The sequence below is a fragment of the Schistocerca americana genome, chromosome 2 (assembly GCF_021461395.2).
Source record: "Schistocerca americana isolate TAMUIC-IGC-003095 chromosome 2, iqSchAmer2.1, whole genome shotgun sequence".
Classification (NCBI taxonomy): Eukaryota; Metazoa; Arthropoda; class Insecta; order Orthoptera; family Acrididae; genus Schistocerca; species Schistocerca americana.
In genome coordinates, this window is record NC_060120.1 from 1,114,252,890 (window position 1) to 1,114,280,201 (window position 27,312).

The 27,312-nt window shown below is 39.3% G+C and overlaps 1 protein-coding gene across 1 annotated transcript in view; it reads right to left on the minus strand.

The window, feature by feature from the left end:
- Positions 1-8,999: 8,999 nt before the first annotated feature.
- The window catches only part of LOC124594714 (cilia- and flagella-associated protein 57), a 287,883-nt gene continuing 269,570 nt past the window's right edge, over positions 9,000-27,312 (minus strand). The window contains exon 15 of the mRNA XM_047133082.1: positions 9,000-9,311. Within this exon, the coding sequence (XP_046989038.1) occupies positions 9,000-9,311 (312 nt within the window). The remainder of the gene's footprint in view (positions 9,312-27,312) is intronic.

Below are 27,312 nucleotides of genomic sequence, written 5' to 3' on the forward strand. Positions count from 1 at the left end.
TAAATTATCAGATGGCAGTGTTGACGCATGCAGTAGCATTGTTTGCACACAAATTTTTGTTAATACAGCTTTCCTGAACTGCCAAAATTTTTTGTTCTAAAACAGTTACGTTAGTTTGCATATTGTTTTCTACATTAAAATTTTTGTTTTTGTTTAAACTGGTAACATTTTGTTGAGTGGTAGCTCATAACACACAGCTTTTCCACTATGGCCTTCTGTTCAACTCTGATGTCATCAACATTCTTTGATTGTTTCGCTGACTCAGCTGCAAACTTATTTTCTAAAACTATTGATTTATTTTCTAAAACATCAGCTTTTTCATTCACACTATTTAACCCCTCTGAAAACGCATTTTTTAAACGCTGAAACTTGATTACTAAGTTGACCTATCTGATCTTGTATCATGTCCATTTTACTGTTGTTTTCAGTTTTCAAGACATTTAATTGTCCCTGTAGAGAAGCAAATTTGTGATAATTACCTGTTCTTATTTCTGTTAACTGATCATTAACTGCACTAAATTTGCTATTGTTATTTGTCTTCATTTCTTCTAGCTTTGCCAAAATTAACTGCAAAACATCAGCCTTTACTGTTTCTTTACTGACTATGATTTCGTCCTGACTGGATTCTGCAGTTTTCATTTCTACCTCACTTTTGCTTTCATTCATATTCATTTTATTAACAAGCATATGAGTCCATAAACAAATTAACTTCACAAAAAGTCTGTACTTATCTTTCCTTTTTGACGTCCTTCATTTTAGTTATAAAGTCCTCTTCACTTTCATTGAATCCAGTCCATTATTACTGATAGGGCATCATTGCTGTGGATATAAAGATCCTTTGTTGGGCATCCTTCAGTTTTGCTCTATGTGATCTAAAATGATCCTTGCATAAATATCAACACTCAGCTAAATAAAACAATTTCTGCAACAGACAAAACTTCATTATTAGTCAATTAATCACAAACGATGCCCCGATGTGTAATTTGTCCTCTCCTTCTTACTTCCAGTTATTGTCGGCATTAAGCAATGAGAGGAGCGAGGATTAGAATAAACTTTCTAGTTTACTTTGCTTGTCATGTTGAGTTGGCTCCAGTTCTTCTTGTCTAGGGGTCTGATTCTTGAAGATTAAAATGTCACACCAGGTCCTTAAATTGGTTTGAACATTGTCATTACAGCATTTTTTTTTATTTTATTTTTTTACATAAATACATTTTTTCATATATCATATAGTGTATCATGTAGTATTTTGATTTTTCACATTTACAAAGCCAAAATTACATTGTTCACATCAGAGGCATGCTTACGACTCTCACACTGTGCGGAAATAACAATATTCCAAAGTGTTTACAATTTTTCTTAACAAATAAATTTCCACTAGCTTTAATTTCGATTATTACCTCATAAATGAATCCAGAAATGAACATAGCAAACAGTACAGGATTGCAGAATTAATAATAGAAATTTTAAGTGTCCCTATAATTCATAGTCTCAACATTTTTAACTGTTCATTCAGACCTAGTACTTATTGATTATAACATCAAAACTAAAATATTTTATAAAGTAATTCCTTTTCATAGACTTTAGCTTGAAATATAACATACAATATATAAAATTATATGAAAGTTTTCAGAAAAGCTACTGAGATAATATTGACCTGTCCAAAATTCTAAAAATAATACTGGTATCAACAAGTACTATTGAGGAAAAGTAATGCTTGAGGAGGATGTCCCATTAAAATGCCAATGCGGACCTCCTCTTGTGCTTGCTAGTTGGTATGGACCCCAACTTTGATGAGGGTCCTGAAGTTTGTTTTCATCTGAACGAGGAAGGCAGATGTTGTGCCCCATCTCCACATTGACATGAGTGTAATATGCATTTTCATAAAAGAGAAAAGTTGGCCTTCAGTTTTAAAGAATTTAATGCTACATCTAATTTTGTGCTTAGTTTTATGTATGTAATTGATTCTCTAATTTATTATGGTTACTCCTAGTTAGTAACTTTCATTATTGGGCGAAATCAGTATTGTTTCATAACGTAAATTCTATTGTTGACATATAAACAAATATTATTTCATTACAATTGTAAACATTTGAAAGACAAAATAATAGTAACCTTAAAGGGTCTATTTGGATCTATTCAAAAACATGTCAGCAAAGCCAGCCCTTAATTAATTTGAAAGTAATTAACAGTTTTGTCAAAAGTATTGTTTGCATATATGTTAATTTCATGATTTAAACAAATAATTCAGCCTAATATTTGTAGTAAAAGAAACTGTTATAAAGAACGAATCTATCATTGTATTCAGCTAATCGAATTAGTTAAATTTTAATTGTAATTTCTGCAATTTTAACATGAATCAATGTGTAGTTTCAGTACCTATTATTGTGATGATATATAAGGGCTCAGTTTTTGGTCATCAGACAGTAAGTCTACAGACGAGTTTCAGACAAGTAACCTGTGCTGGTTAGAAAAACAGTGCTTCAACTTAACAGTGTAATAAGTGTTAAACAATTAGGCTGTGTGTAAAAACCATGACAGTGTCTGCTCCATACATACCTGATTATTCTTCAAGAACTGTGAACTTTGTGGTTAGGTTTTTACTGCTCGTAGATCTTCAACAAGAAACTATTGTAGCAGTATGTGGAGGTTCGCGTGCAAACTATTAATGATGCTTATGAAAAGTTTAAATAATAGTGCACTGGCCATACATATATATCTCTGTATTATTGTCAGATTGCGTAAAGTCAAAGTAAAAGTCAGTGAAATGTAACTGTGCATTTGTCGGCTACATTATTTACCATAGTCAGCTTCCAAACTACAAACCCCATTTTTGAGCCAGCGTAGCAATGCAGTACATCAACACCAAGAGCAACAAACAAAGAAATAAAAGCAGGGGAATTGCTACACATTCTTCTGGATGCCGAGTGTTCAGCAGAGACAAAGGTATCATCAGGAGTACTCTTGTTCTCTGTGTACATAAACAGTGTGATGGATGGGCAACGTTACATTTCTGTTTCTTTTGGATGACACTTAAATATTCCAATCATTTTTGAGGTAAAACTTATTCTTCTTTAAATGAAAATGTCATTACATGAATTTATGTTAGTCAGTAGCAAGAACAAATTAAAACAGGCTGTGTGTATGGTGTAACTCAGTAGTGCAGAGTACTTAACTTGAGTTCTGCTCATTGTCATAGAGATCTTGCCAAGAACTGGATTCAAATTTCAATTATAATAAGCATGTAATGTGAAATAAGAAATGTGCACACCTTAATTCTTCTCATTGCAGATTTATTGCACCCAGTGACATAAATATTATGGCGCAAAACCTCTGATTGATGGTGAACCGCATCTCCTAAAACTTGATCACTTACACACATTTCATGACTATAGTAACTTTGTTATTACTACAAATATTATGAGTTACAATTAGAAATGATCACATCTTGTAAATTTAAAATGTAGATGGAAATGTTGCAATTGCTATAATTTGACTCATACAAGCAAATTTGTCAGATATCACATTTACCCCATGAAATTACATCAAATATGCAACACAAACAATACTTTTTTACAGTTTTGTTAGTTACATAATAAATAAATTAGGTACAGCATTCCTTTCATGTTTTTGGTGTTTAATTAAAAAGAAATTTTTATCAGTATTAACAGAAAAACTGTCTGACATTTCAACAGAAAGTAAGTTTCACTCAATTGTTTATAGGTTCTGACTGACAACAATACATAAAGTTTCATAATTCAGAAAATTTGTGATCGTACAGATGAATAATAGCTGTAAATGTGAAGTATTTTGGCTGATAATAAAAAATGAGCAAATCATTAAAACAAAATTTCAATACATGCTAATTATAATATAAAGTGACATTTTCAGATTTTCCTACCAGCTGACAGAGTTCTACAGCTTTAATATGTTAGTAAGGTAAATTCATTTGTATACTATATTATCTGCCAGGTAGTGGTTACTGGCACTGACATTTTAATTATCTTATTAATTGGAACTTGGGTGGTTGTTATGGCCTCAATGAGCTCAAAAATGTGGTATCAAACTGTTCAATGTGCCATCTAAGCTCATCTGTCACATTCTAGAGAGCAGCAATGTGTAACTGCTGATGGTGCTGTAAAGTACAGGGAAGTGTAATTGTTGATGAGAGCACAAGATGGCTTTGAAAGAATTTCTCTTTGGTGTGATGAATGGTAGCTTGCTTTAAATGTAGAAAAAGCATAAGTTAAAACAGATGGTTAGTAACAACTATCTTGTAATGCCAGAATACACTATTAGTTGTGTGTTGCTTGACACAGCCTCTTTGATTAAATATCTAGACATAATTTTGCAAAGTGATATGAAATGGAACAAACACTTAAAGTCTCTTGTAGGGAAGGTGAATGGTAAACTGTGCTTTGTTGGGAGTATTCTAGGAAACTGTAACTCATCTATAAAGGAGACCACAAACAGAACACTTGTGCAACCCAGTCTTGAGTACAGCTTTTATATGTGGGATTCTCATAAAGTAGGATTAAAGGAATACATCAGAACAAGTTGGAGGCATGCTACTAGATTTGTTACCAGTAATTTTGGTCTTCACATGATTATTACAGAAATGCTATGTGAACTCATATGGGAATACCTGGAGGGAATCTTTTCACCAAAATTACTGAGAAAGTTCAGAGAACTGATGTTAGAAGATGACTGTAGAATAATTCTACCGCTACCATCATACATCTCATGTAATAACCATGAAGACAAGTTAAGAGAAATTTGGGGGCACATGAGGCATACAGACAGTTGTTTGTTCCTCATTTCATTTGCAAGTGGAACAGGAATAAGAATGACTTGCAGTGGTAAAAAGTACCCTTTGTCATGCACTGTACTGTGGCTCGCAAAATATGCATGTAGATGTAGGTGTAATATGTTGTATAAGGTTCATGTAAAAGAAAGAAAGAAAAGAAAATAGCATTTCTATTAGGTATGGTATTATAGCAAGTGGAGATATTCTGCCCGCTGAATGGAAAACATGTACAACTTCACATACCACAAAAAGCACTGTCTATGTAACTAAAAATAAGCCAACATAAAATACATAAACCTTTATACATATCAAATTAGTGTTATATACACTGCCTTAAATCTCCATAGCAAATTTATATACTTAATATACTAGTGAAGATATTATCCAGTATATTTACTTAATATAAACACTTGCATATTGGACCTAATATGTCACTTTCAACAAAATATTTTCACATTAGAATATACATCCTGTATTTCAATGATCCCTCATCAGTGTCAGATTAAGATATTCAACTATATTTTATTCAGTACCTAGTGCACCATATTCATTTCTAAAATGTATACCATAATAGTCCATTAGCTACATTCAAGTCACTGAAATTAGTATTGCATAGGAAAGTGTGTGAATGCCTGTGCTGCTGTAGGGATACTGTTTTCTATATTCTATTCATGTTATTATGTAAATAAATAAGGGGTGTAACAACTGACCTCCATAAATTTTGCCACACTGCCATGTTTTCTAGAATGACTCTTGAAAGCTTGAGTGTGGAGAGTTGAGATTGTTTGTTTAAGGTACTCTGTCTGTCGTCGAATTTCCTTCTTTGCATTGACATCTTGTTCATAAACAGATAGAAAATCTGTGTCACAACCGTATCTGTTGTACATGGACTGCAAAGAAAATTATTTGAGCCTAACTTTCAGCAAAACAGGTGACAAATGATTGTTTAGTTTTGATGAAATACTTGCCTTTACAGCAATTCTGAGCTCTTTTGGATATTGGACTAAGCCAGAACAATCATGTAGGTCCTTCTGAAACTGCTGCAGTAATGCTTTACTTGTCTTATTACTTGCAAGTACTGTGTCAAGTTCACAGTTTTTTATATTTAACTTTTTCTTCAGTTCATCAATTTGCTGTTCAAGGACAGTTGTGTTTTTTTGTAATTCCTCAAGCTCAACTTCTCCCTGAAAATTAAAGTATTTTATCAGATGCTCCATAGTCTTTTGAGTTAGGTAAAAATGACAATAAATGTTGCAGACTTTTACACCATCGTCATGTGCCTTTACATTCATAACATTAAACAGTTGGCAGCTACATGAAGACATTGCCAAGAAGAAGGCAGAGGATGATAGGACGTTTCTTGAGACACCAGGGAATAACTGTCATGATGATAGAGGGAAAAAGTGCTTCTTCAGGGAAAACACACAGATATTCACACACATTTCTGTATTGTCATAATCAGACATTTCTGGTATCATACTAAGGAACATTTAACATTTTCAGTAACTACAAAATATCACAGAAACAGCACACCTATCTTATGTAACTCCACAGAAGTTTTGGGAAATCATAAGAGCATAATCATAGCTGCACATGTGTTCATTTTATATGTGGTGAGAAAACCTAAGTTTGAATGTAGTACATTTCCTTTAGCGAGAAAAGTTTCTGTCCACAGATCAGCACGGATTTAGAAAGCATCCATCATGCAAAAATTAGCTTGCTCTTTTCTCATTTGATAGCCTCCAATCAATGGATGATTGACAACTGGCAGAGTCTATATTACTAGATATCCAGAAAGCATTTGACACAGTGCCAAACTGCAAGCTGCAAATGAAGGTTCCAGCATATAGAGTAGATTCTCAGATATGTGAGTAGCCCAGATACTTTTTAAGTAATAGGACCAAGTATGTTCTTCAGGATGGTTAATGTTCAGTTAATTCTGAGGATGCAGATTTCACACACACAGACAGTTAATTTTTATGTTGCACTTATACAGCATGGAATGCACCTGTATTGCACAGTGATTATAAAGTACAGGGTATTTCAAAAAGATTCATCCAATTGAACAAGACTATATATTCTACACAAGTTAAGACATAAACCTGGGGCAAGTTGCAACATACACATTTTTGTTTTCAATACAATCATCGAATTTCACTATAGCAGATCTTTTACAGTCATGTACCAACAACCTTGGGGTACCTTTTAAAATTGTGTTTAGGATAAAAATTTTCATATACTTTTCACAGTGTTCAATGCTCCATCCAGAGCATGCATCACAAACGTACACACTATTATCAAACTCAGTCCATAGTTTTGCAACTACATTTGGAATTACCACATTCGCTGTTGTTGTGCAGCATTGCAGCTAACTCAAAGTTGCTGCAAAGGGAGGCAGATAGACAGAAGCTTTTACAAATTCCTACAAATTGTTATCACATTCTAATGAGATCAGGTGGCACAGGAAGCCAGTAGTGCAATATATTATGACTACCTTTGCATTTTGTTATCGTTCTGTAGTGGATACAGGAGCAAGGAACAGATGCTGTTCATGAATAGAGAATTCAGATATTAATTTATTCTATATCTAATATCAAACACTAAAAACAATACATAACTTTCTTGCTGTTGTTGTAGCATCAGTTGCTGACAGTAGATTTGAATGTAGAAATATATACAGGTACAAAATATTTATAAATCTGTCACTCTTCAGCACAAAAAGGAGGCAGTGGATGAGTGTTCGAACTGAAGTACACACACCACTGGAGTTCCAGAGAGGGAATGCCTGCTTTTCTCATGGCAGCACCTTCATGCTGTGGCAGCAGCTGTAGGAAATGTGATGGTTTAACTAGCAGTGTGCATATTATAAAGTGTGGCTGATTATATATCAGCCGATACCACACAATAGAAGATTGGTGTGTTGCTTATTTCCATTTCATCACTGAAGCATCTCACTGTTGAGATATGCTCTTATATGGAGATGAAAAGGCAGTAATGTTTTATCTTGTTGAAAGATGACTTTTTGTCATGTTTAGGTAATTGCGGAAAAAGCCATATCTCAAATATATCCAGGTGTTGGATTCTGGTGACTGTCTTGTCCACAAACAAGAAAGACCATAAATCTTTTCTCAGGTAATAATGCAAGACATGTAAAGCTTAGTGTGGTATACGGGCCACTCGTCCTACAGACGTGCAACCCCTCTCTCACCTGTGGTATGTGAGCATCTTAACCAAGAAGGTGTTACATCAGCAGACAACAGAGCTTCAGTCATGTATGGCAACTAGGCCAGGAGGTGGCAGTACGAGTGCCACTACAGGTTACTGTCCCCGCAGACCTGTTTGCTTCCATGGCCTCAATGATTGCAAACAATCCTTCTAGTATCTCTATGCAGCCTGTATAATTGTGGTGGCATGATGCTGCTCCAAGCCAGACTCTGTAGAGCTCTGAGCCAGGTACCAACTGCACCAATTGCAGAGTCTCATTCAGAATCCTCACTATGTACAATGCCATACCCTTTGCCAGCCACTGATGAACAAGGGAGCCCAGTGTCGGTCACCACCATCACTGGAACTTGGCCTCTACACTGGGGATGACTAGGACTTTGGTATTGGCCACTGATCTTACATTCCTACATTATTCTTCTACTAAGTGAACCTTACGCTGTGTATTGCTCTGTTACCAAGTGAATGTCACACTTTTATTCTAAATTATTCACACCTTTGGCCTAGGTTTTAAATTCTATAAACTCAATGCTCGCCTCACCTGGTGGAAGACGTACCCGTTGGAGACAAGTTGTTGTCTTTTCCCCAATAACTCCATAAGCTCCAGCACCACTTCCAAGTTTTGCCCCATGTCAGTTAACAATAAGTAATTTTTGGGATCTAGTACTTTTATTAGCACCAATGCAGGGTTTCATACCATAGCAAGTGGTGACAAGAAATTGTTCTGTGTACCAAAACTTTCACGAGCATTTTACCCTGAAGGTAGACTGTGTCTCTATTCATGTGACTTATATATGGTGAAGACTTTGAGAGTGACTTTCTGCTTCAACATGTCCCATCACTAGTTGTTCATCCTCAACATGGGAAACACACCTCAAGTCCTATCTTTACTGTCCAGTATACAGCATACGCAGAGACACATGATGGAAAAGCTGGTCAGCATCTCCACAGCACCATAAGCACCCAGCTGTTGTCACAGACAGCCTCCAGGGTCAATCATCTCCTCACACATCTGTCGCAGCTTCCTGCTTCTGATGCAGCACCAGAATACTTGACCATCATCATCATCATCATCATGACAACTCCAGCTGACCTCAGCCACCATTCCTGATACTTCTCCAGGCTCAACCTCAGCCAGACAACAGCACTGCACTGTCCTCCTCCTGGCAATACACCTGAACTTGCATCCATATTTGTCCTTATGCACTATCCTTCCAAAGACTATTCCCAGTATATCTGAGTAGTTGCACCTATTCCTTCCTGCCTGTACTTGCCTGTTCCTCATCTATGCACGGAAATTCTGTACCATTTTCCAGTATCTAATCCCAGCCCACATTTGGTGAATATCCTTTCTGTACCTACTTCTTCTGGTGCTCCTGAATATGTTCTAAGAGTCTACAACAAATCAATGTCAAGGATATTGGACTGTAGTTTTCTGCATCACTTCTACTACCTTTCTTGTAGACGAGTGTGACCTGTGCTTTCTTCCTACTATTGGGCATGGTTTTTGTTTGAGGGATCTATGATACATTATACTTGGAAGAGGGGCTAACTCAGACTCAAATTCAGTATGGAATTTGATAGGGATTCCATTGGGTCTTAAAGTTTGAATAAATCTTAATGATTTCAATTGTTTCTTGACACTACTACTTATTCCATTCATCTTTCAGTGGTATGAGGATTAAACTGTCTCAATTCTCTATGATTTCCTTTGTAAAGAAACATTTGAAAACACAGTTAAGCATTTCAGCTTGTGCTTTGCTGTCCTCAGTTTCAGTTCCTATCTGATTTATGAAGGACTGGACCCTAACTTTGATTTTACTGGCACATATGAACAGAATTTCTTTGGGTCTTGTGAAAGATCACTTGATAGTGTTCTGCTACAGCAGTCATTGAAGTCTTCATGCATTTCTCTCTTGACTACCAAATGAGTTTCATTCAGCATCTCTCTTATCTGCAGCCCTATGTTTTGCTTTATACCTATTATGCAGTAATCTCTGTTTCTTTAGATGCTTCTTTACAGTCATTGTCTACTACGGAGGGTCCCTCCCATTATGAACTGTTCTGCTGGGTACATATCTATCCAGTGTATGGTCAACTATTCTTCCTTTATGTGTTACCACTCTGTTCTGAAAGTTTAAGTTCCTCATTGAAATATAACACTACAGATTTCCTATGTAGCTTACTGAACATATGTATCTCCCTGCTTGTTTTAGTTGTCCTTTGTACTTTAGTAATCTATGTTGCCACAAGCGCATTGTAGTCAATGATACCTGTTTCAATGTGGACACCCTCAAAGAGGTCAGGTCTATTTGTTGCCATTAGGTCCAATATATTTCCATCAGGACTGGCGTTCCAAACTATCTGTTCTAGGTACTTTTCAGAGGGGTACTTTGTAATGTTTCACAGGATGTCATTCCCACCACTAACAAAAGTGTTGTTTCCCCAGTTGATTATTGTATAATAACAGTCTCCACCGATGATTGCAGAATGACTGGGAATGTTACGTATCAGCAAACAGATTTTCTCTAAGGTTTTCAGTTACATCAGGAGATTAGCCTGGTGGGAAATATCAGGATCTAATCATCATTTTATGTCCACCCCTGATATTGAGTCTTTCCCAAACAATCTCTCATGCAGTTTCAATTTCTATCTTGGTGGTTTGAGTTTCACATCTATTGTGACAAATACACCATCGCCACTTCCTATTAGCCTATCTTTTTGGTATACACTTAAACTTTCCCAAATACAGCACACAGACTTCGCACACACAGTCTTGCAAAAAGGAAAATTCTGAAGTCGGCTTTTACATGTAAGTAAACATGTAAGTTGCAAGTATTTTTACTTAGCTGTGTCTATACCAACTTCTACACAGCCATATCAAAGATGAACATTGCAGTTAAGTCTATCTCAGTCAAAACTTTGAAAATGTACCACAGCAACAAAAAGTATGTCTTCTGCCTGTAGCAGCTAACAATGCACTTTCTATCTAATTAATGAGGGGAATAATGACAGTAACACATGAAGCATGACTTAAACATTATATTATGTTGTAATTTTCAGCATGCAAACAATTCAAATGATGTGTATATCACCACTCTATGCAGTGATTGTTGACTGAAGTAAATACCTCCATAATTATGAAAACAACCAAATTCTAAAAAGATCATATGCCTGTGTGTTTTCTAGGTATACTTCACAAATTGCCATGAAATCATGAAGACTCAGAAAACTACAGTATATCTACATCTACATCTACATTGATACTCCGCAAGCCACCCAACGGTGTGTGGCGGAGGGCACTTTACGTGCCACTGTCATTACCTCCCTTTCCTGTTCCAGTCGCGTATGGTTCGCGGGAAGAACGACTGTCTGAAAGCCTCCGTGCGCGCTCTAATCTCTCTAATTTTACATTCGTGATCTCCTCGGGAGGTATAAGTAGGGGGAAGCAATATATTCGATACCTCATCCAGAAACGCACCCTCTCGAAACCTGGCGAGCAAGCTACACCGCGATGCAGAGCGCCTCTCTTGCAGAGTCTGCCACTTGAGTTTATTAAACATCTCCGTAACGCTATCACGGTTACCAAATAACCCTGTGACGAAACGCGCCGCTCTTCTTTGGATCTTCTCTATCTCCTCCGTCAGACCGATCTGGTACGGATCCCACACTGATGAGCAATACTCAAGTATAGGTCGAACGAGTGTTTTGTAAGCCACCTCCTTTGTTGATGGACTACATTTTCTAAGCACTCTCCCAATGAATCTCAACCTGGTACCCGCCTTACCAACAATTAATTTTATATGATCATTCCACTTCAAATCGTTCCGCATGCATACTCCCAGATATTTTACAGAAGTAACTGCTACCAGTGTTTGTTCCGCTATCATATAATCATACAATAAAGGATCCTTCTTTCTATGTATTCGCAATACATTACATTTGTCTATGTTAAGGGTCAGTTGCCACTCCCTGCACCAAGTACCTATCCGCTGCAGATCTTCCTGCATTTCGCTACAATTTTCTAATGCTGCAACTTCCCTGTATACTACAGCATCATCCGCGAAAAGCCGCATGGAACTTCTGACACTATCTACTAAGTCATTTATATATATTGTGAAAAGCAATGGTCCCATAACACTCCCCTGTGGCACGCCAGAGGTTACTTTAACGTCTGTAGACGTCTCTCCATTGATAACAACATGCTCTGTTCTGTTTGCTAAAAACTCTTCAATCCAGCCACACAGCTGGTCTGATATTCCGTAGGCTCTTACTTTGTTTATCAGGCGACAGTGTGGAACTGTATCGAACGCCTTCCGGAAGTCAAGAAAAATAGCATCTACCTGGGAGCCTGTATCTAATATTTTCTGGGTCTCGTGAACAAATAAGGCAAGTTGGGTTTCACACGATCGCTGTTTCCGGAATCCATGTTGATTCCTACATAGTAGATTCTGGGTTTCCAGGAATGACATGATACGCGAGCAAAAAACATGTTCTAAAACTCTACAAGAGATCGACGTAAGAGATATAGGTCTATAGTTTTGCGCATCTGCTCGACGACCCTTCTTGAAGACTGGGACTATCTGTGCTCTTTTCCAATCATTTGGAACCCTCCGTTCCTCTAGAGACTTGCGGTACACGGCTGTTAGAAGGGGGGCAAGTTCTTTCGCGTACTCTGTGTAGAATCGAATTGGTATCCCGTCAGGTCCAGTGGACTTTCCTCTATTGAGTGATTCCAGTTGCTTTTCTATTCCTTGGACACTTATTTCGATGTCAGCCATTTTTTCGTTTGTGCGAGGATTTAGAGAAGGAAGTGCAGTGCGGTCTTCCTCTGTGAAACAGCCTTGGAAAAAAGTGTTTAGTATTTCAGCTTTACGCGTGTCATCCTCTGTTTCAATGCCATCATCATCCCGTAGTGTCTGGATATGCTGTTTCGAGCCACTTACTGATTTAACGTAAGACCAGAACTTCCTAGGATTTTCTGTCAAGTCGGTACATAGAATTTCACTTTCGAATTCAATGAACGCTTCACGCATAGCCCTCCTTATGCTAACTTTGACATCGTTTAGCTTTTGTTTGTCTGAGAGGTTTTGTCTGCGTTTAAACTTGGAGTGGAGCTCTCTTTGCTTTCGCAGTAGTTTCCTAACTTTGTTGTTGTACCACGGTGGGTTTTTCCCGTCCCTCACAGTTTTACTCGGCACATACCTGTCTAAAACGCATTTTACGATTGCCTTGAACTTTTTCCATAAACACTCAACATTGTCAGTGTCGGAACAGAAATTTTCGTTTTGATCTGTTAGGTAGTCTGAAATCTGCCTTCTATTACTCTTGCTAAACAGATAAACCTTCCTCCCTTTTTTATATTCCTATTAACTTCCATATTCAGGGATGCTGCAACGGCCTTATGATCACTGATTCCCTGTTCTGTACATACAGAGTCGAAAAGTTCGGGTCTGTTTGTTATCAGTAGGTCCAAGTTGTTATCTCCACGAGTCGGTTCTCTGTTTAATTGCTCGAGGTAATTTTCGGATAGTGCACTCAGTATAATGTCACTCGATGCTCTGTCCCTACCACCCGTCCTAAACATCTGAGTGTCCCAGTCTATATCTGGTAAATTGAAATCTCCACCTAAGACTATAACATGCTGAGAAAATTTACGTGAAATGTATTCCAAATTTTCTCTCAGTTGTTCTGCCAACTCTGGCAAAAGTAGAAGAAATGAGGATAATTCATTCTTAAAAACTGTTTTCATTTTTGTGTACCAAGATGCCTTTTGACCCCTTTCATTGTTCTGGAATTAAGTAATGTTGATATTTTGATGACATACACAGGCGGTTTATGAACAATAAAGCTGTGACTCATATGGAAGTCTTGTGTGCTGCACTACAACTCAACCTTATTAAATTGAAATTTATCTGTTCTGTGCACAGATATAAATGGACACTTCTTTCATAAATATAATGAACCTGTGTAATGCAATATTAGTGAAGAACATTGCTACTTCCAGTATTTGTGGATGGGTGGGAATTACAAAACTGTTCAGTAATATAAAATGTTTAATTGTACATTTTGTAATGACTATATTGAAATTACCTTATTGTGGTACAGTATCATGCAGCTCTACTGCATTGATAAATGATGATGGCCATGTGGAATGTTAGAGCCCTTAATATGGTAGGTAGGTTAGAGAATTTAAAATGGGTATGTTGAAATTTGATATAGTCAGAATTGGAGATGTTTGGAGGCAAGATGAACAGATTTCTTGTCAGATGTACAGGATTATAAAAACAAAATCAGATGGTAATCCAGAAGTAGGTCTGAGAAAGAATAAGAAAGTGGGTAAGCTAGTATGAACAGCATCATGAATGCACTGTCATAACCAAACACACACAAAGCCAGCACCCGCCACCACTGTGCAGGTTTATATGTCAGCCAGTTACACAGACAATGAAGAGATAATGATACGAAAGAAATTGTTCAGACAGTTAAAGAAGAGGAAAACTGAAATGTGATGGGTAACTAAAATTCAATAGTAGAAAGAGGAAGAGAAGCAAAAATAATATGAGGACTTGGTTTAAGAATCATGAAAGAAGGATGTGTACTTGAAGGAGATCTGGAGACACTGGAATATTTCATATTGATTACATGTCTTACCTTTATTAACAATACTATGTTATTCACCGGCCATGGCTTGACAGACGTCATGGTTCCAATAATACAAAAATGAACACGTACTGCAATTTGAACTATCATACTAAAATGGATACAATTAAACAAAAATAATAAGACAGTCAATACTAGAACATATTACTATTATTATTATTTAGTCAACATTGTTCACTGTCCATGGGCAGACATTAAAATCACTCTTAAAACTCAGATGTCAGACAAGAAGCCTTGCACAAACTGGTATTATAAACAATGGTCATAAAAAACAATTTGCAGCTCTTAAAAGTTTCCTGCTAGTCACTTAAGCTGTGATGGTATCATGTTACCCAGTCCACAATTCCAATTGCAGAGGAAAATTGATTTAGAGGATATAATTGCTGTTGCTTGAGCACATGAATCAGTATAGCTCTGACCATCCTCAGTGGTAGGTGGTTGAATATCTTCAGGGCTGCTGTAGGAAAACTATCTAGTGTCTTACTAAGGCAACAACTAGCAATATCAGTGTCAGCCCTATCTTGTGTGTTGTAGTTGTGAATATCTTGTCTGTTGCAGAGAGATCCTTGATTTCTTTTGTATAGACGAGAGAATGGAAAACATAGTGACTAAATATTCCCATCTGTTTGAAAATAGGTCTTCAGTAGTCAAATGTTTTGCTGGAAGATATTATTCTTACAGCTTTCTTTTGAAGGAGCAATGTATGTTTACTTCCAGTGGAGTGTCCCCACAGAGCAGTCCACATGTGATGTGGCTGTGGAACATTGTAATATATTTTGTGGTTAACCACTGATCTGTTATCATGCATTTGAACTTCTTGAGGAGACAAATTACTCTTGAGAGCTTAGAACACATATGTGCAGTACGTTCAGTCCACATCAGTTATTGTCATTTGTGATTCCCAGGAGTCTAACACAATCATCATTTGCTATGGGTCTAATGTCACCAAGGCTGCATAATATTTTCTGTATTTTATTTTAATTTAATTTAATTTTGTTTGCTTTGAACCACTTTTTGGCTATTTTGAACAAAATATTAGCATACTTCAGTGCCTCAGCTGAATTTCTACACTTACTCATTAATGTTGTATCATCTGCAAAGAGCAGACGGCCAAGTACAGAGCTCTGTCGTACACTTTGTCCAGTTGCTATTTGACATAATTCCATGGATACAAGCACTCTGCCATCTGCTTCTCATGTAAGATGACAGAGTCTCAAAAATGACAGCCTTTAAACCATAAGATTTTAATGTTTACAACAGTACCTTATGGTAAATGCAACCAAATGCCAGTTGCCAGCTTTAAGATATTTGGAAAGGTACCAACCTCAAGGCATTGGTTAATGACAGCAGCTAAACATTCAGCAATATCAGATATAGTATCCTTCAGAACAGCACATGACATGCCTTATATATCTCTGGTAATAGAGTGTTGATAATTTTTCTTAAGTATCATGCCCTCTGGAAATTACTTTCTTACACCTGGTCAAGGTGCAACTATTGCTAATGCTTATATCATTTGTAATCTCAATTTCTAGATCTGGTATGTAAGCTATGTTATTTCCAACAACATGAATAAAATATTTGTTAAAATCATCAGGGCTGCAAGTATTTATGGGGGTAATGAGTGTTTTTTTGTATTTATTAACCAGTTTCCAGGCTGCTTTGTGTGGATTGAGAGCTTCAGAAATGAACCCAACATTATATTCCTTCTTGGCTGCCTTTGCTTCCTTCCTTTAGATTCTTTTGGTTTTCAGATAATAACAGTGAAACATATCTTTGGCCCTGGATCTAATGCTGTTTTAACTCAGCCATTTAGCAGCAAAATGACAAACTTTATGTTTTCCAGCTTTGGAGTGTACCATGCTTTGTCTGTGTCTACTTTTTTTCTATTTTGAGTCTTATCTAATGGATTATTTATGCTTACTGATTTGAAACAGTTGTCAGAATTTATTTTGAGGAGCTGAAAAATACAGTCGAAAGCAGCACTTAGTCCCAGTCATACCTCAGACTGCCAATCAATTCTGGAAGATACAATTTTGGAGATGTTTATTTCTTCCTCCATTATAATGCTTTTATTGAATGTATCATCAGAAAACCACATACTGGCTTGTCTCTGAAGGTTCCTTTGACTATTCAAGTGGAAAACTAATGACTAATGCATCATAATCTGCTATCACTGGAACCACCATACTCACTTTGTAGCCCCACATGTTTAGAGTGATGAAGACAGTGTTGAGGCATGTGTCTCCTCTTCTTGGTTCATGGTTAGTTACATACAACGCATAGCCTAATCAAGAATTTGAATGTTTTCTCCTTAGTGCTGTCATCTCCTAAATGGATGCTGAAGTCACACACAACATAATTTTTGAATTTATATGCATCAGGTAGCACAAACAACTGTCCAACTTAATGAGAAAATTATCAGAGTCTCCACCAGCCACATGATACAAGGACATGGCAATATTATTTCCATCACACAGTTGTAATCCAGCCAATTCTAAATCCAGGTCAACAGAAAACTTTTTTAGGTCAACTTCGTATTGACTAAGACTGTTTGCATAGAAAGACACCCTACCATGAGTAGTTGTTTTATGATAACAAGCACTTATCATTTCAAGATATTCCACATGTCTGTAATAATCACCTTCCTACCCAGCTAGTGGGTGCTCACTGTTGCACAAAAGTCTAGTTTGACTTGGTCCACAAAGTTGGTTAAATTGTTCATCTTTGTTCTGATACACTAGATATTTACTCTTCCTACAACAGAAACAGTTTCTTCTGGAATAATTATTGGAGGGCTGTACTTCCTCTTGAATAAAAAAACTACGTGTTTAGGCTACACAGAAGGAGCTATTAATTTATCCTTTAGTTCCTAGTCAAAACCTAGCATAAAACAGGAAATAAATTCCCTCATGCTTAATTTCTCAACTACAAAATTCTTACAGTCTAGGAAACACATTTCAAGGAAAGCAGTCACATTTTTGGCTGTTGAGCCCTTTTTTGCTCTACGCAAATGGAACCAGGCCTTCTTCTCTCCACAAAACATATCCAATTCTTTACCACTACCTGTAACATTTGTTTCTTTTGTTATTATTGTTTGTTTGAGATATCCCTGCAAGTCTTCCCTTTTTCTTGTTGTGTATCTCTTGCCAGTTTTTTTGAGGGGTCAGTTGATTTATAAGGATTAACAGTAAATTTGAATTCTCGTGTACATCAACTTTAGTTTATTTGGAGAAGCATGTGTACTTACAGTAGATCGAGTATGACAACTTTCCATAGCCTCTTCATTTCATAAGTCAGAGATTTCAGAACAGATTTGAAACAGTAAGACATTTCCAAGGGGAGGTGTGGACTCTGACCATAATTTAATCACCATAGATACTGGATTAAAATGATAAAACAAAGCAGGCAAAAGGAAAGAGGTCTACAGATCTCTAAAACATGAGATTCACAGAAAGTGCAAAATGTGTAAGCAGGAATTGCTACAGGACAAATGCTGTGCTATAGAACTAGGGGAAAGGTAGATACTGCCTACAGGAAAAGGAATATCGAGCTACAATGGAAAACCAGTCCTAAGCAAAGAACATAAAGTTGGAAGGCAGAAGGAATATACAGAGGGGCTATACCAGAAAAATGAACTTGAAGGCAATATTGTAGAAAGGAAAGATAAATTAGATGAAAATGAGATGGGTGATATGATACTGCAAGGTGAATTTGATGGAGCACTGAAAGACCTAAATCAAAACAAGGCCCCTGGAACAGACAAGATGTATGAGACAGGCAAAATGTTATAAGACTTCAAGAAGACTAATAATTCCAAGGAAAGCTGGCACTGACAAGTATGAATATTACTGAAGTATTGATTCAATTAGTTATGGCTGCAAAATACTGACATGAATTATTTACATAAGAATGGAAAAACTGGTACAAGCTGACTGTGAAAAAGATCAGTTTGGGTTCTGGAGAAATGTAGGAACATGCAATACAATATTGACCCTGTAACTCACCTTACTTTTAGAAGATAGATTAGTGAAAGGCAAAGCTATGTTTACAGCATTTGTAGGCTTAGAGAACACTTTTGACAATATTGACTGGAATACTCTCTTTGAAATTCTGAAGGTAGTGAAAGTACAATACTGGGATTGAAAGGGTTGAACAGAAACCAGATGGCAGCTGTAAATGTCAAGGGGCATGAAAGGGAAGCAATGGTTGAGAAGGGAGTGAGATAGAATTGTAGCCTATCCCCAATTTTCAATGTACGTTTGAGAAAGTAGTACAGGAAACCAAAGAAACATTGGGAGTAGGAATTGAAGTTCAGGGCCAAGAAATAGAAATTTTGAGATTCACCATTGTCACTGTGATTCTGTCAGAGACAGCAAAGGACTCGGAAGAAAAGTTAAATGGAATGGACAGGATCTTAAGATAAGATGAAACTCAGCAAAGCTAAACAAAAGTTACAGAATGTAATTGAATTAAATGATGTAATTCTAAAGGAAGAATATTAGAAAATGAGACAGTAAAAGTAGTAGATGAGTCTGTTTGCTGCTTTGGTTCAGTTAACTTTGAGTGACACTGTGGCCAGGTGTGATGCTTTTAATATTATGTCATATATCACAACAATGTTTGTGCAATAACCTGTAAGCCTATGTACCTGGTGCCAGTCAGAATGGCTGCTATTTTGATCTGGTTAACTTTGACACAGTGACTTGGTGTAATGAATGTATCACATGACATATATGGCAATGATGTTTTGAAATGTTTCACAAAAGTATACTGTAAATACAACTGCAAATGACATTTTGGCAAGGATGTTAAAACTATAATGAGAAAGTGTGATTCTCTCAATCTACATGCTGCATGTTTGTATTGTGATGGCAGTTTAAGAGGTTAAAATTTGTAATCAGTACTCTCTGTATTGCGACCGTGGCCAAGTATAAGTTTTTAACAAAATCTGCAACAGTCCACTAGATGCATTTTACTATTTGGGCAGTAAAATAACTTATGATGGATGAAATGAAAAGGGCAATGGCAAGAAAAGTATTTTAGAAGAGGACAAATTTGTTAACATTGAACATAAATTTAAGTGTTAGGAAGTCTTTTCTGAAGGCATTTCTCTGGAATGAAGCATTGGGCTGTAGTGAAGAGTGGATGCTAAATAGTTTGGATAAAAAGAGAATAGAAACTTTTGAAATGTGGAGTTGCAAAGTCAAAAGTGGAAGATGTAGAGGACTTGAGTTTTGACTTACAATAATATAACAAGAACATGATTTCTTTAATTTTTCTATTTTGTTGAGGTTCATTGGACCCTGATGAAGAAATTTCAATAGTAATTTGAAGATTGCAGCTGATATAACAAGCTAACTACTCCGTCAAAAAACTAATAAATTATGAGATGGTAATGCTGGCCACTACCTACTATTAGTGTGACAAAAAGTATAGTTACACTACTGGACAAATATAAAAACAAAAGGGATGTACTACCTAGCTTTTATAACTAACATTCCTTCATTGAGGACAAGAGAGTGATAGATTAGGGAAGGCTAAAGTGGCAGGCCGTTCACTCATATCCCAGGATGAGGGCAGACAAAGGTGACAGGGGAGGCACTAGGATGAGCAGATCAGAGATCATACATTGATAAGTACTGTGCCAGCTTCAGCCTGGAGGTGGTAAGGACAGGTTGAGAAGTAAATACAGACTAAGGCAACTGAGAACTGAGGCAAAGGAAAGGATGGTTAGTACCAAATGTCAGGTAGTGAGAACATTTCACTTTAGTATGTGCATGTCAGTAGTACTATAAATTTCACATCCTGATGGATAGTACTAGCCAGCAATTCTGCCTCATAATTTAATAACTTTCTTGACTGAATTTTGCTCTGGTACAATTAATTATTCAATTATATTACCCCATCTTCTGGTTTTATGAGATATATTTGCAAGAATTCATATAACACACTTGCAGTCCTGGAGGGAGCATAGTGGCTAGTTACAAACACTATCAAGAAAATGAAACTGAACATCCCAGCCATGTGCAGAGGCATTCAGAAGGATCGTGCTTTGACAGCTAACACTTCAAAGTAAAAAAGTTAATTGATGAATCAGTAGGAGTAATTCATGGTGCAGAATTTTAAATAGTTTGTTTCAAATTTCATCCCATGATCTTACTTTGCCAATGTATTGAATCAATAGCAGTGACTAAAGAATTGTATGCTATATTGAGATACGTGTATCAACAAAGAAGCCAAAGAATATTTTACTTAATTTACTCAGGGCACTTCTCTAGATTTGGTGCAAAATTGTAATGTAGACTTTGCATAATTTTGTTTGTAGGAGCAATAGATTGACAAAAAATGGGGACAGTTCTAAATATAATTAAATGCTGGACATGCTGAAGAGATAGCACTAATATGCCAAGTCATCTAGATTTGTGGCACTAGTAATGCTTTCATAAGAAACAATATTTTTATTTTCTATGTTCAACGAGCTGTCAGAAATTAATTCAGTGGACATGCCCTAATACTTTTATGGGAACGGGATCAGCAATCAGGATAGGAGGCTTGACAGAGCACTCAGAACTCACAGATATTAAGTTTTGTGGTCGGTACAAACTATCGACGCCACACAGCCCCCCCACCCCCCACCCCGCAGTACAGAATACTACAAATGTCCAAGGGTATGGGTGTACAGGCATTGATATCAGTGGAAATCGTGCGTGTAGGCAGGTGCACCACAGGTATTTCCATCTCGAACGTGATGGGTTGTGCAGGCAGAGAGACGAGAGGCAGGTCCACTTCATACTCAGTTAGCCACCGTGGCCGGATGGGATGGCGGCCGGCCCAGAAGTAAGCGGGTGGGACGGTCAACGGTGTGGTGGGGTCATGTGTGGCCCTTAAGTGGATCGAGCCATCCATAGAAATGAAAGCACGTAGAGATGCTCGGTCACACTCACGTGGGAGTGTGAGGTTGGGTGCAATGTTGACATGTAAGGGACTGTCCAATGGCGGGACCTTGGTATCTGTCAAAAGAATGAGCAATTAGTTGTCGAACGTCACTACAGAAATGTTGTTCACTCGGTGTGGTGGGACGCTGCAGGACAAACTGATGGTAGGTGTGTGTGTGTGTGTGTGTGTGTCTCTGACGTTGAAACCTGCAAAGGGAGAAACAGGGGGTGAGGTCGGGAAACCAGTGAATGGTGGTGAACAGTCTTCGGTGGAAGAGGTGTGTGGTGAGGTTGATGAGAGCACGTCTTCATTCTCAATCAAGGACGGATTGTCTGCAGAGTCCGCCTGCGACAGCGTGAGACCATCAGGGGCGACAAAAGCCAGTTTCAGGTGATGCAGAGAGATTGTCTGTGTGCAGTCTTTAATCATGACATTAAAAGTCATGTCCCCCCACCACAGGACCTTGTAGAGGCCAAGATAAAGACGGTGAAGAGGCTGCCTAACCACATCATCACGCAGCATGACATGGAAGCAGTCAGAGAGTGCAGTGGGAACATAAATCTCGGGTGGTGAGTGACTGATGGGCAGGTGCAAACGTGTTTGTGGAAAACACATGCACACCCAGATAATGAAATCTGGTGAGGGGGGAAGATCCTCGCTAACCTGGGGAAGAATAAATTCCTCCAGTAGGACCAGATTCTCGCCAAAAACAAATTCTGATATAGTCCCCTGTAGTACAGGTTTAAAGGTCGAACATAGACCAAGTAGCTTCCACAGGAGAGCTTCCGACCAGAGACAGTCATCATAACGAAGGGCTGTCTTGAGGGTGTGGTGCCATCTCTCCACCAACCCATTGCTTTGTGGGTGATAGGCGGTAGTGTATATTCTTAAATACCACAGATATTGCAGAGGATTCGAACTGTCAACCCTGATCAGTGGTGATACGTGACGGGCACCTGAAATGAGTGATCCTCGAGCCAATGAAAGCCTTGGCTACCATCTCAGCAGTAATTTTATGGAGAGGGACAGCCTTGACCCAGCAAGACAAATGGTCAATAGTTGATAAGATATATCTATGGCCCTCCGAAGGAGGAAGAGGCCTGATCAGATCAATATGTATGTGACGGAATCGTCCTGTGGGAATGTCAAACTTGCCCTGAGGTTGGGATGTGTGGCGGCTGATCTTGTTGCACTGGCAAGTGATGCAGCTGCATGCCCAGGTTTGAAGTCCCATTTGATATTCTTCCATACAAAAGATTCTGACATGAGTCGGTGGTGGCTCGAACGCCCGGGTGGGCTAGGTTATGCAGGGTGTCGAAAACCTGTCGGCCCAGCCCGGGCGGGAGGAAAGAGCATAGGGTGCCGGTCGAAGAATTGCACCACACCTCATCAGAATTGCCAGGTAATTTAGCCTTTGTGGAAACAAGTGATGTTTGTGGGTCTCATAGGAGAGCCTGAGAATCTTTGTCAGAAGCTTGGAGGGAGGCCAGATTGTAAAGATCAATGATGCGGGAAACAGCAGTGATCCACGAGAAGAAATCCGCAGCAACATTTTCTGCACCCTTGATGTAACGGACGTCCATTGTGAATTGAGAAACCAGGTCAAAGTGGTGGTAATATTGAGGGGTTTAGTCCTCAGGTGGGTTGCAGAATGCTTCTGCCAGTGGTTTGTGATCAGTGAGGACGAAAAATTAATGTCCATCGACATCAGGGTGGAAATGTTTGATTGCCTCATAAACAGCAGGGAGCTCTCTATCAATATTTTCTCTGAGTTGTAGATAGTTTTTTGGAGAAGAAACGAAGGGGAAAAACCATGTCACCCTTGCATTGTTGCAACACTGCCCCCACAGCGACGTCGCTGGCATCCGTAGTGATGAATAACTTGGCCGAGGGGTCGGGGTGGGCGAGTGTCACAGCATGAGCTAAAGAAGTCTTCAGGGCCTTTAAGGCCTCTAGTAGCATTGGGGCAGTCCAAGAGACAGGTTTGATACTGGAAGTTTGTTTGCCTGATAGCGTGTCTGTCATGGGTGTCTGATCAGCAGCGGCAGAAGGCAGATGGCGACGATAGTAATTGATGGTACTGAGGAAATGGTGTAGCTCTTTATAAGTAGCCGGAGGCAGCAGAGACGTGCTAGCTTGCACAGCATATTTGGGAGGCTTTATTCCATCAGCAAAGACGGTGTAACCTAGGAGGAGACTGATGCCTGGCGCAACTGATACCATAGACAGGTGATTGTCATGTTCCTCCACTGAGATACTGAAAATGAGAATGTCATCCAGATAAGCAAAGCAAAAATCGAACTGTCACAAGATAGAGTCGATGAAACATTGCCACGTTTGCACCACATTCTTTAGGCCGAACAGCATGAAGTGGTATTGGAATAAACCAAGTGGCGTGATAATAGCCATCTTAGGAATGTCTTCCAGCAGCATAAGAATCTGGTGGTAGGCGCGTTTACAGTCAATAACACTGAAAATTGTGGCACCCGATAACATATGAGTGAAGTCATTGATGTTTGGCACTGGGTAATTGTCCATGATTGTACGAGCGTTTAAGCGTCTGTAATCGCTGCACATTCAAAAAGATTCGTCACGTTTGGGGCTGAGGCGGATAGGTGAAGACCAGTTGCTGTCTGAAGGTTGTAGAACACCTGCCACCAAAAGTTCATTAATCTGCTGCCCGGCCACACACAACTTGATAGGGTTGAGGCGCTGGACCTTATGCTTAATAGAAGGTCCGGCAGTGGTAACTATCTTGTGTGTTGTTCCATCAGTGATGGAAGAAACTGAGAACTGCACATGAGATTGGTTAACGTCCTGGCACCAAGTCTTAGGACGAGTAGGGCACGACAAGTTGTAGCCCTTGGCACGAGTGGGGAAAGGTAGCACGAAAGTCACATGTCTCTTACTGGAGTGCGCCGAGTGAAGGGGAACAGTTGGTGACTGTCCGGTGTTAACCTTGCACTGGACAAATGGCGCAGGCAGGAGCAGTGCTAGTGTTGCATGTGGGGTCACAATGGCCACTGGGTCATGTGGCCGTTGAGTGAGAGAGGGGGAATGTTTATCAATACGCGTGGTAGCTGTCCAACGCACAACGTGCGCACAACTGTCATTAGCAGCACTGTTTGAAATACATGGCACTGGATGAGGTGAGTGCAACGAGAAGGTTTGAACGTCACACACAAGTAAAGTTTGTGGACTAACCTAGTGAGAGTTCGAGCTAGGCTCAGCCGAGCAATGTTGTTTAGGTTGGGGCACCGTGGACTGTAGTTGCAGAAGCGAGGTACGAGCCATGACAAGTTCGCTGTAAGAAGATGTGACGCTTTGTTTCAGCTTCTTGTTGTCCTGGCAGAGTTGCATTGCCGAGTCGTATTCTGACAGTAGGTCGGTAACGCAGGTCACAATGTTGCCCGCGAGGGCGGAGCACTCGCATACGATATTGTATGTTGCGGTGGAAACAGAGCGTTGGACATAGGTGCGGGTGCACGGTATGTGAGTGTTCGTAGGATGGTGGAGCACTGACCCCTGTACAACTTTTGGAGATAGTTCATAGTGAGACAAAAAAATCCATACCGAGGATCGGTTCATCTGTGTTGGCAATGCAGTATGACCACGGAAAATGTAGAGAAGGAGATGGGGGTCACCGTAACCTTTACTGAGCCTGAGGTAGATAACATCAACATGTTGACAGCTCATAGAAGTGACTTTGTCTGTGAAGAAGCAGGTGGAGCCATTGAAATAGGTACGATTGACACGTCAGCACCAGTGTCGACCAGAAAAGCTAGACCTGACGAAATGTCAGTCACATACCACTCGTCCGGGCAGATGAGTGAACTGAGTGTAATGTAAGAGGATGCCTATTAGGTTCCCCACAGGACTCAGTGTCTCTTAGTTCCTGCGGTCGGCATTTGGGTGTTGGCATGGCAACCTGGACTTCTTGGCACTGTCGCTAAAAACTTTGCAGCAGCAAATACAACTGATCAGCGATGCATGGGTGAGAGCCGATGGACTTGAACGAGTGTGGTAACAGATGGATCTGTAGATCGGTAAGTAGTTTGGCAGACCACACAGCCCATAGCATTGCGTGAGGCATGGTACACTCATTCACTAGCAATCGAAGGTGGCACCAGAGTTGTGCGTTCCCCCCAGGTGCTCCTCGTAGAGAATCTTCATTATTAACTCTTGTGGCGAGCAGGCAAGCCATTCCATTACAGTCTTCTTTGCAAACTCATATTTTGGTGCTGGTGGCAGCAAAAGGAGCAGGTCACAAATCAAATCTGAGTGGTCATGGAGGTGTGTGACTAGGCAGAGAAACTCTGAGTTGTCATCAGACACATGATGTAACTCAAACAGATTCTCAACAAGCGCGAACCACGATGCCGGGTTGTCCTCGCATAAGGGCAGTAGCTTCAGCAGGTGGCCAGGAGGTGGTAATGATGGCAGCTTCAGTGTCTCCTGGGGTAGCGGCTGAACTGAGATTAAGTCAGAGGCTGGCATGGTATGCCCGGATTTAAACCAGGAGAGCGAATCTGTAGGAGCGGCAGCTGGCATAGTTGACCTGTGTCACGAAAACACAGCACGGCAGGCACAGACAGTACCGTGGAAACGGGTGGATGGACAGCACATGAGGGGGGCCGGAAACTGGACTGTGAGTGATGAGTGCTGGATGGAAACGACCCGCTTCCAAAACAGGGCGAGAGACCGGCGCAGAAGACATAGGTGGTGCTGTGGGAATGGCAGCCGGTTGAGTGACCAAAAACAGGGACCCCACAAGTGAAGATGCGGGAGGGGAGGGGGGGGGGCAGGGGAGGGGGTTGAGAACGCTACCCGCTTGGAAACTATCTGATGTTTAACATACCTGTAGTGCATGTGGTGAGCCACTGAGGCGAGGTAAGGGGTCCATGTTACGCGAAACACTGAATTGTGCATGTAAATTGGACACAACTGGAACACCACATGTGCTGAATGGATCCGGCACAGTTTGTAGTAATGGCAGCATTCCACACAGCCCAACAGTAACTGATGTAGCATGCTAGTTGGTGGCTAAACATGTGTTCGAATGGAGATCACTTTGTTGTTGAAACACTTGATTTGAAGAGACGCAATTCGAAATATTGTTCAGTTCACATTTCACTGTCGGATGGACATAATCTGGTGATGTGAAGCCTGAGTCCATTGTTTACTCTAATGGCATAGTTGTTGACTGTTGAAAACTAATGAGGTTAGCACATGGTGCTGGTTGAGAATGTGAATCACTGTTCGTAAATGATGAATACGATGAAACTTGGTGAGCAGAGTCATGCTTCCACATCTTTGAACAAGGTATTGTTTGGCGTGGCCATTGCATAGTGCATGTAACCTCTTGCATAAACACCGGTACGGAAGACGCGAAATATGAACGAACTGCTGGGTAACCATTATGGGAACGAGATCTGTAATTGGAATATAAAAACTTAATTTCCATATATGTCTCATAGCTCATATATATATATAATAGAAGGAAACATTCCACATGGGAAAAAATTATATATAAAAACAAAGATGAGGTGACTTACCGAACGAAAGCGCTGGCAGGTCGATAGACACACAAACAAACACAAACATACACACAAAATTCAAGCTTTCGCAACACACTATTGCCTCATCAGGAAAGAGGGAAGGAGAGGGGAAGACGAAAGGAAGTG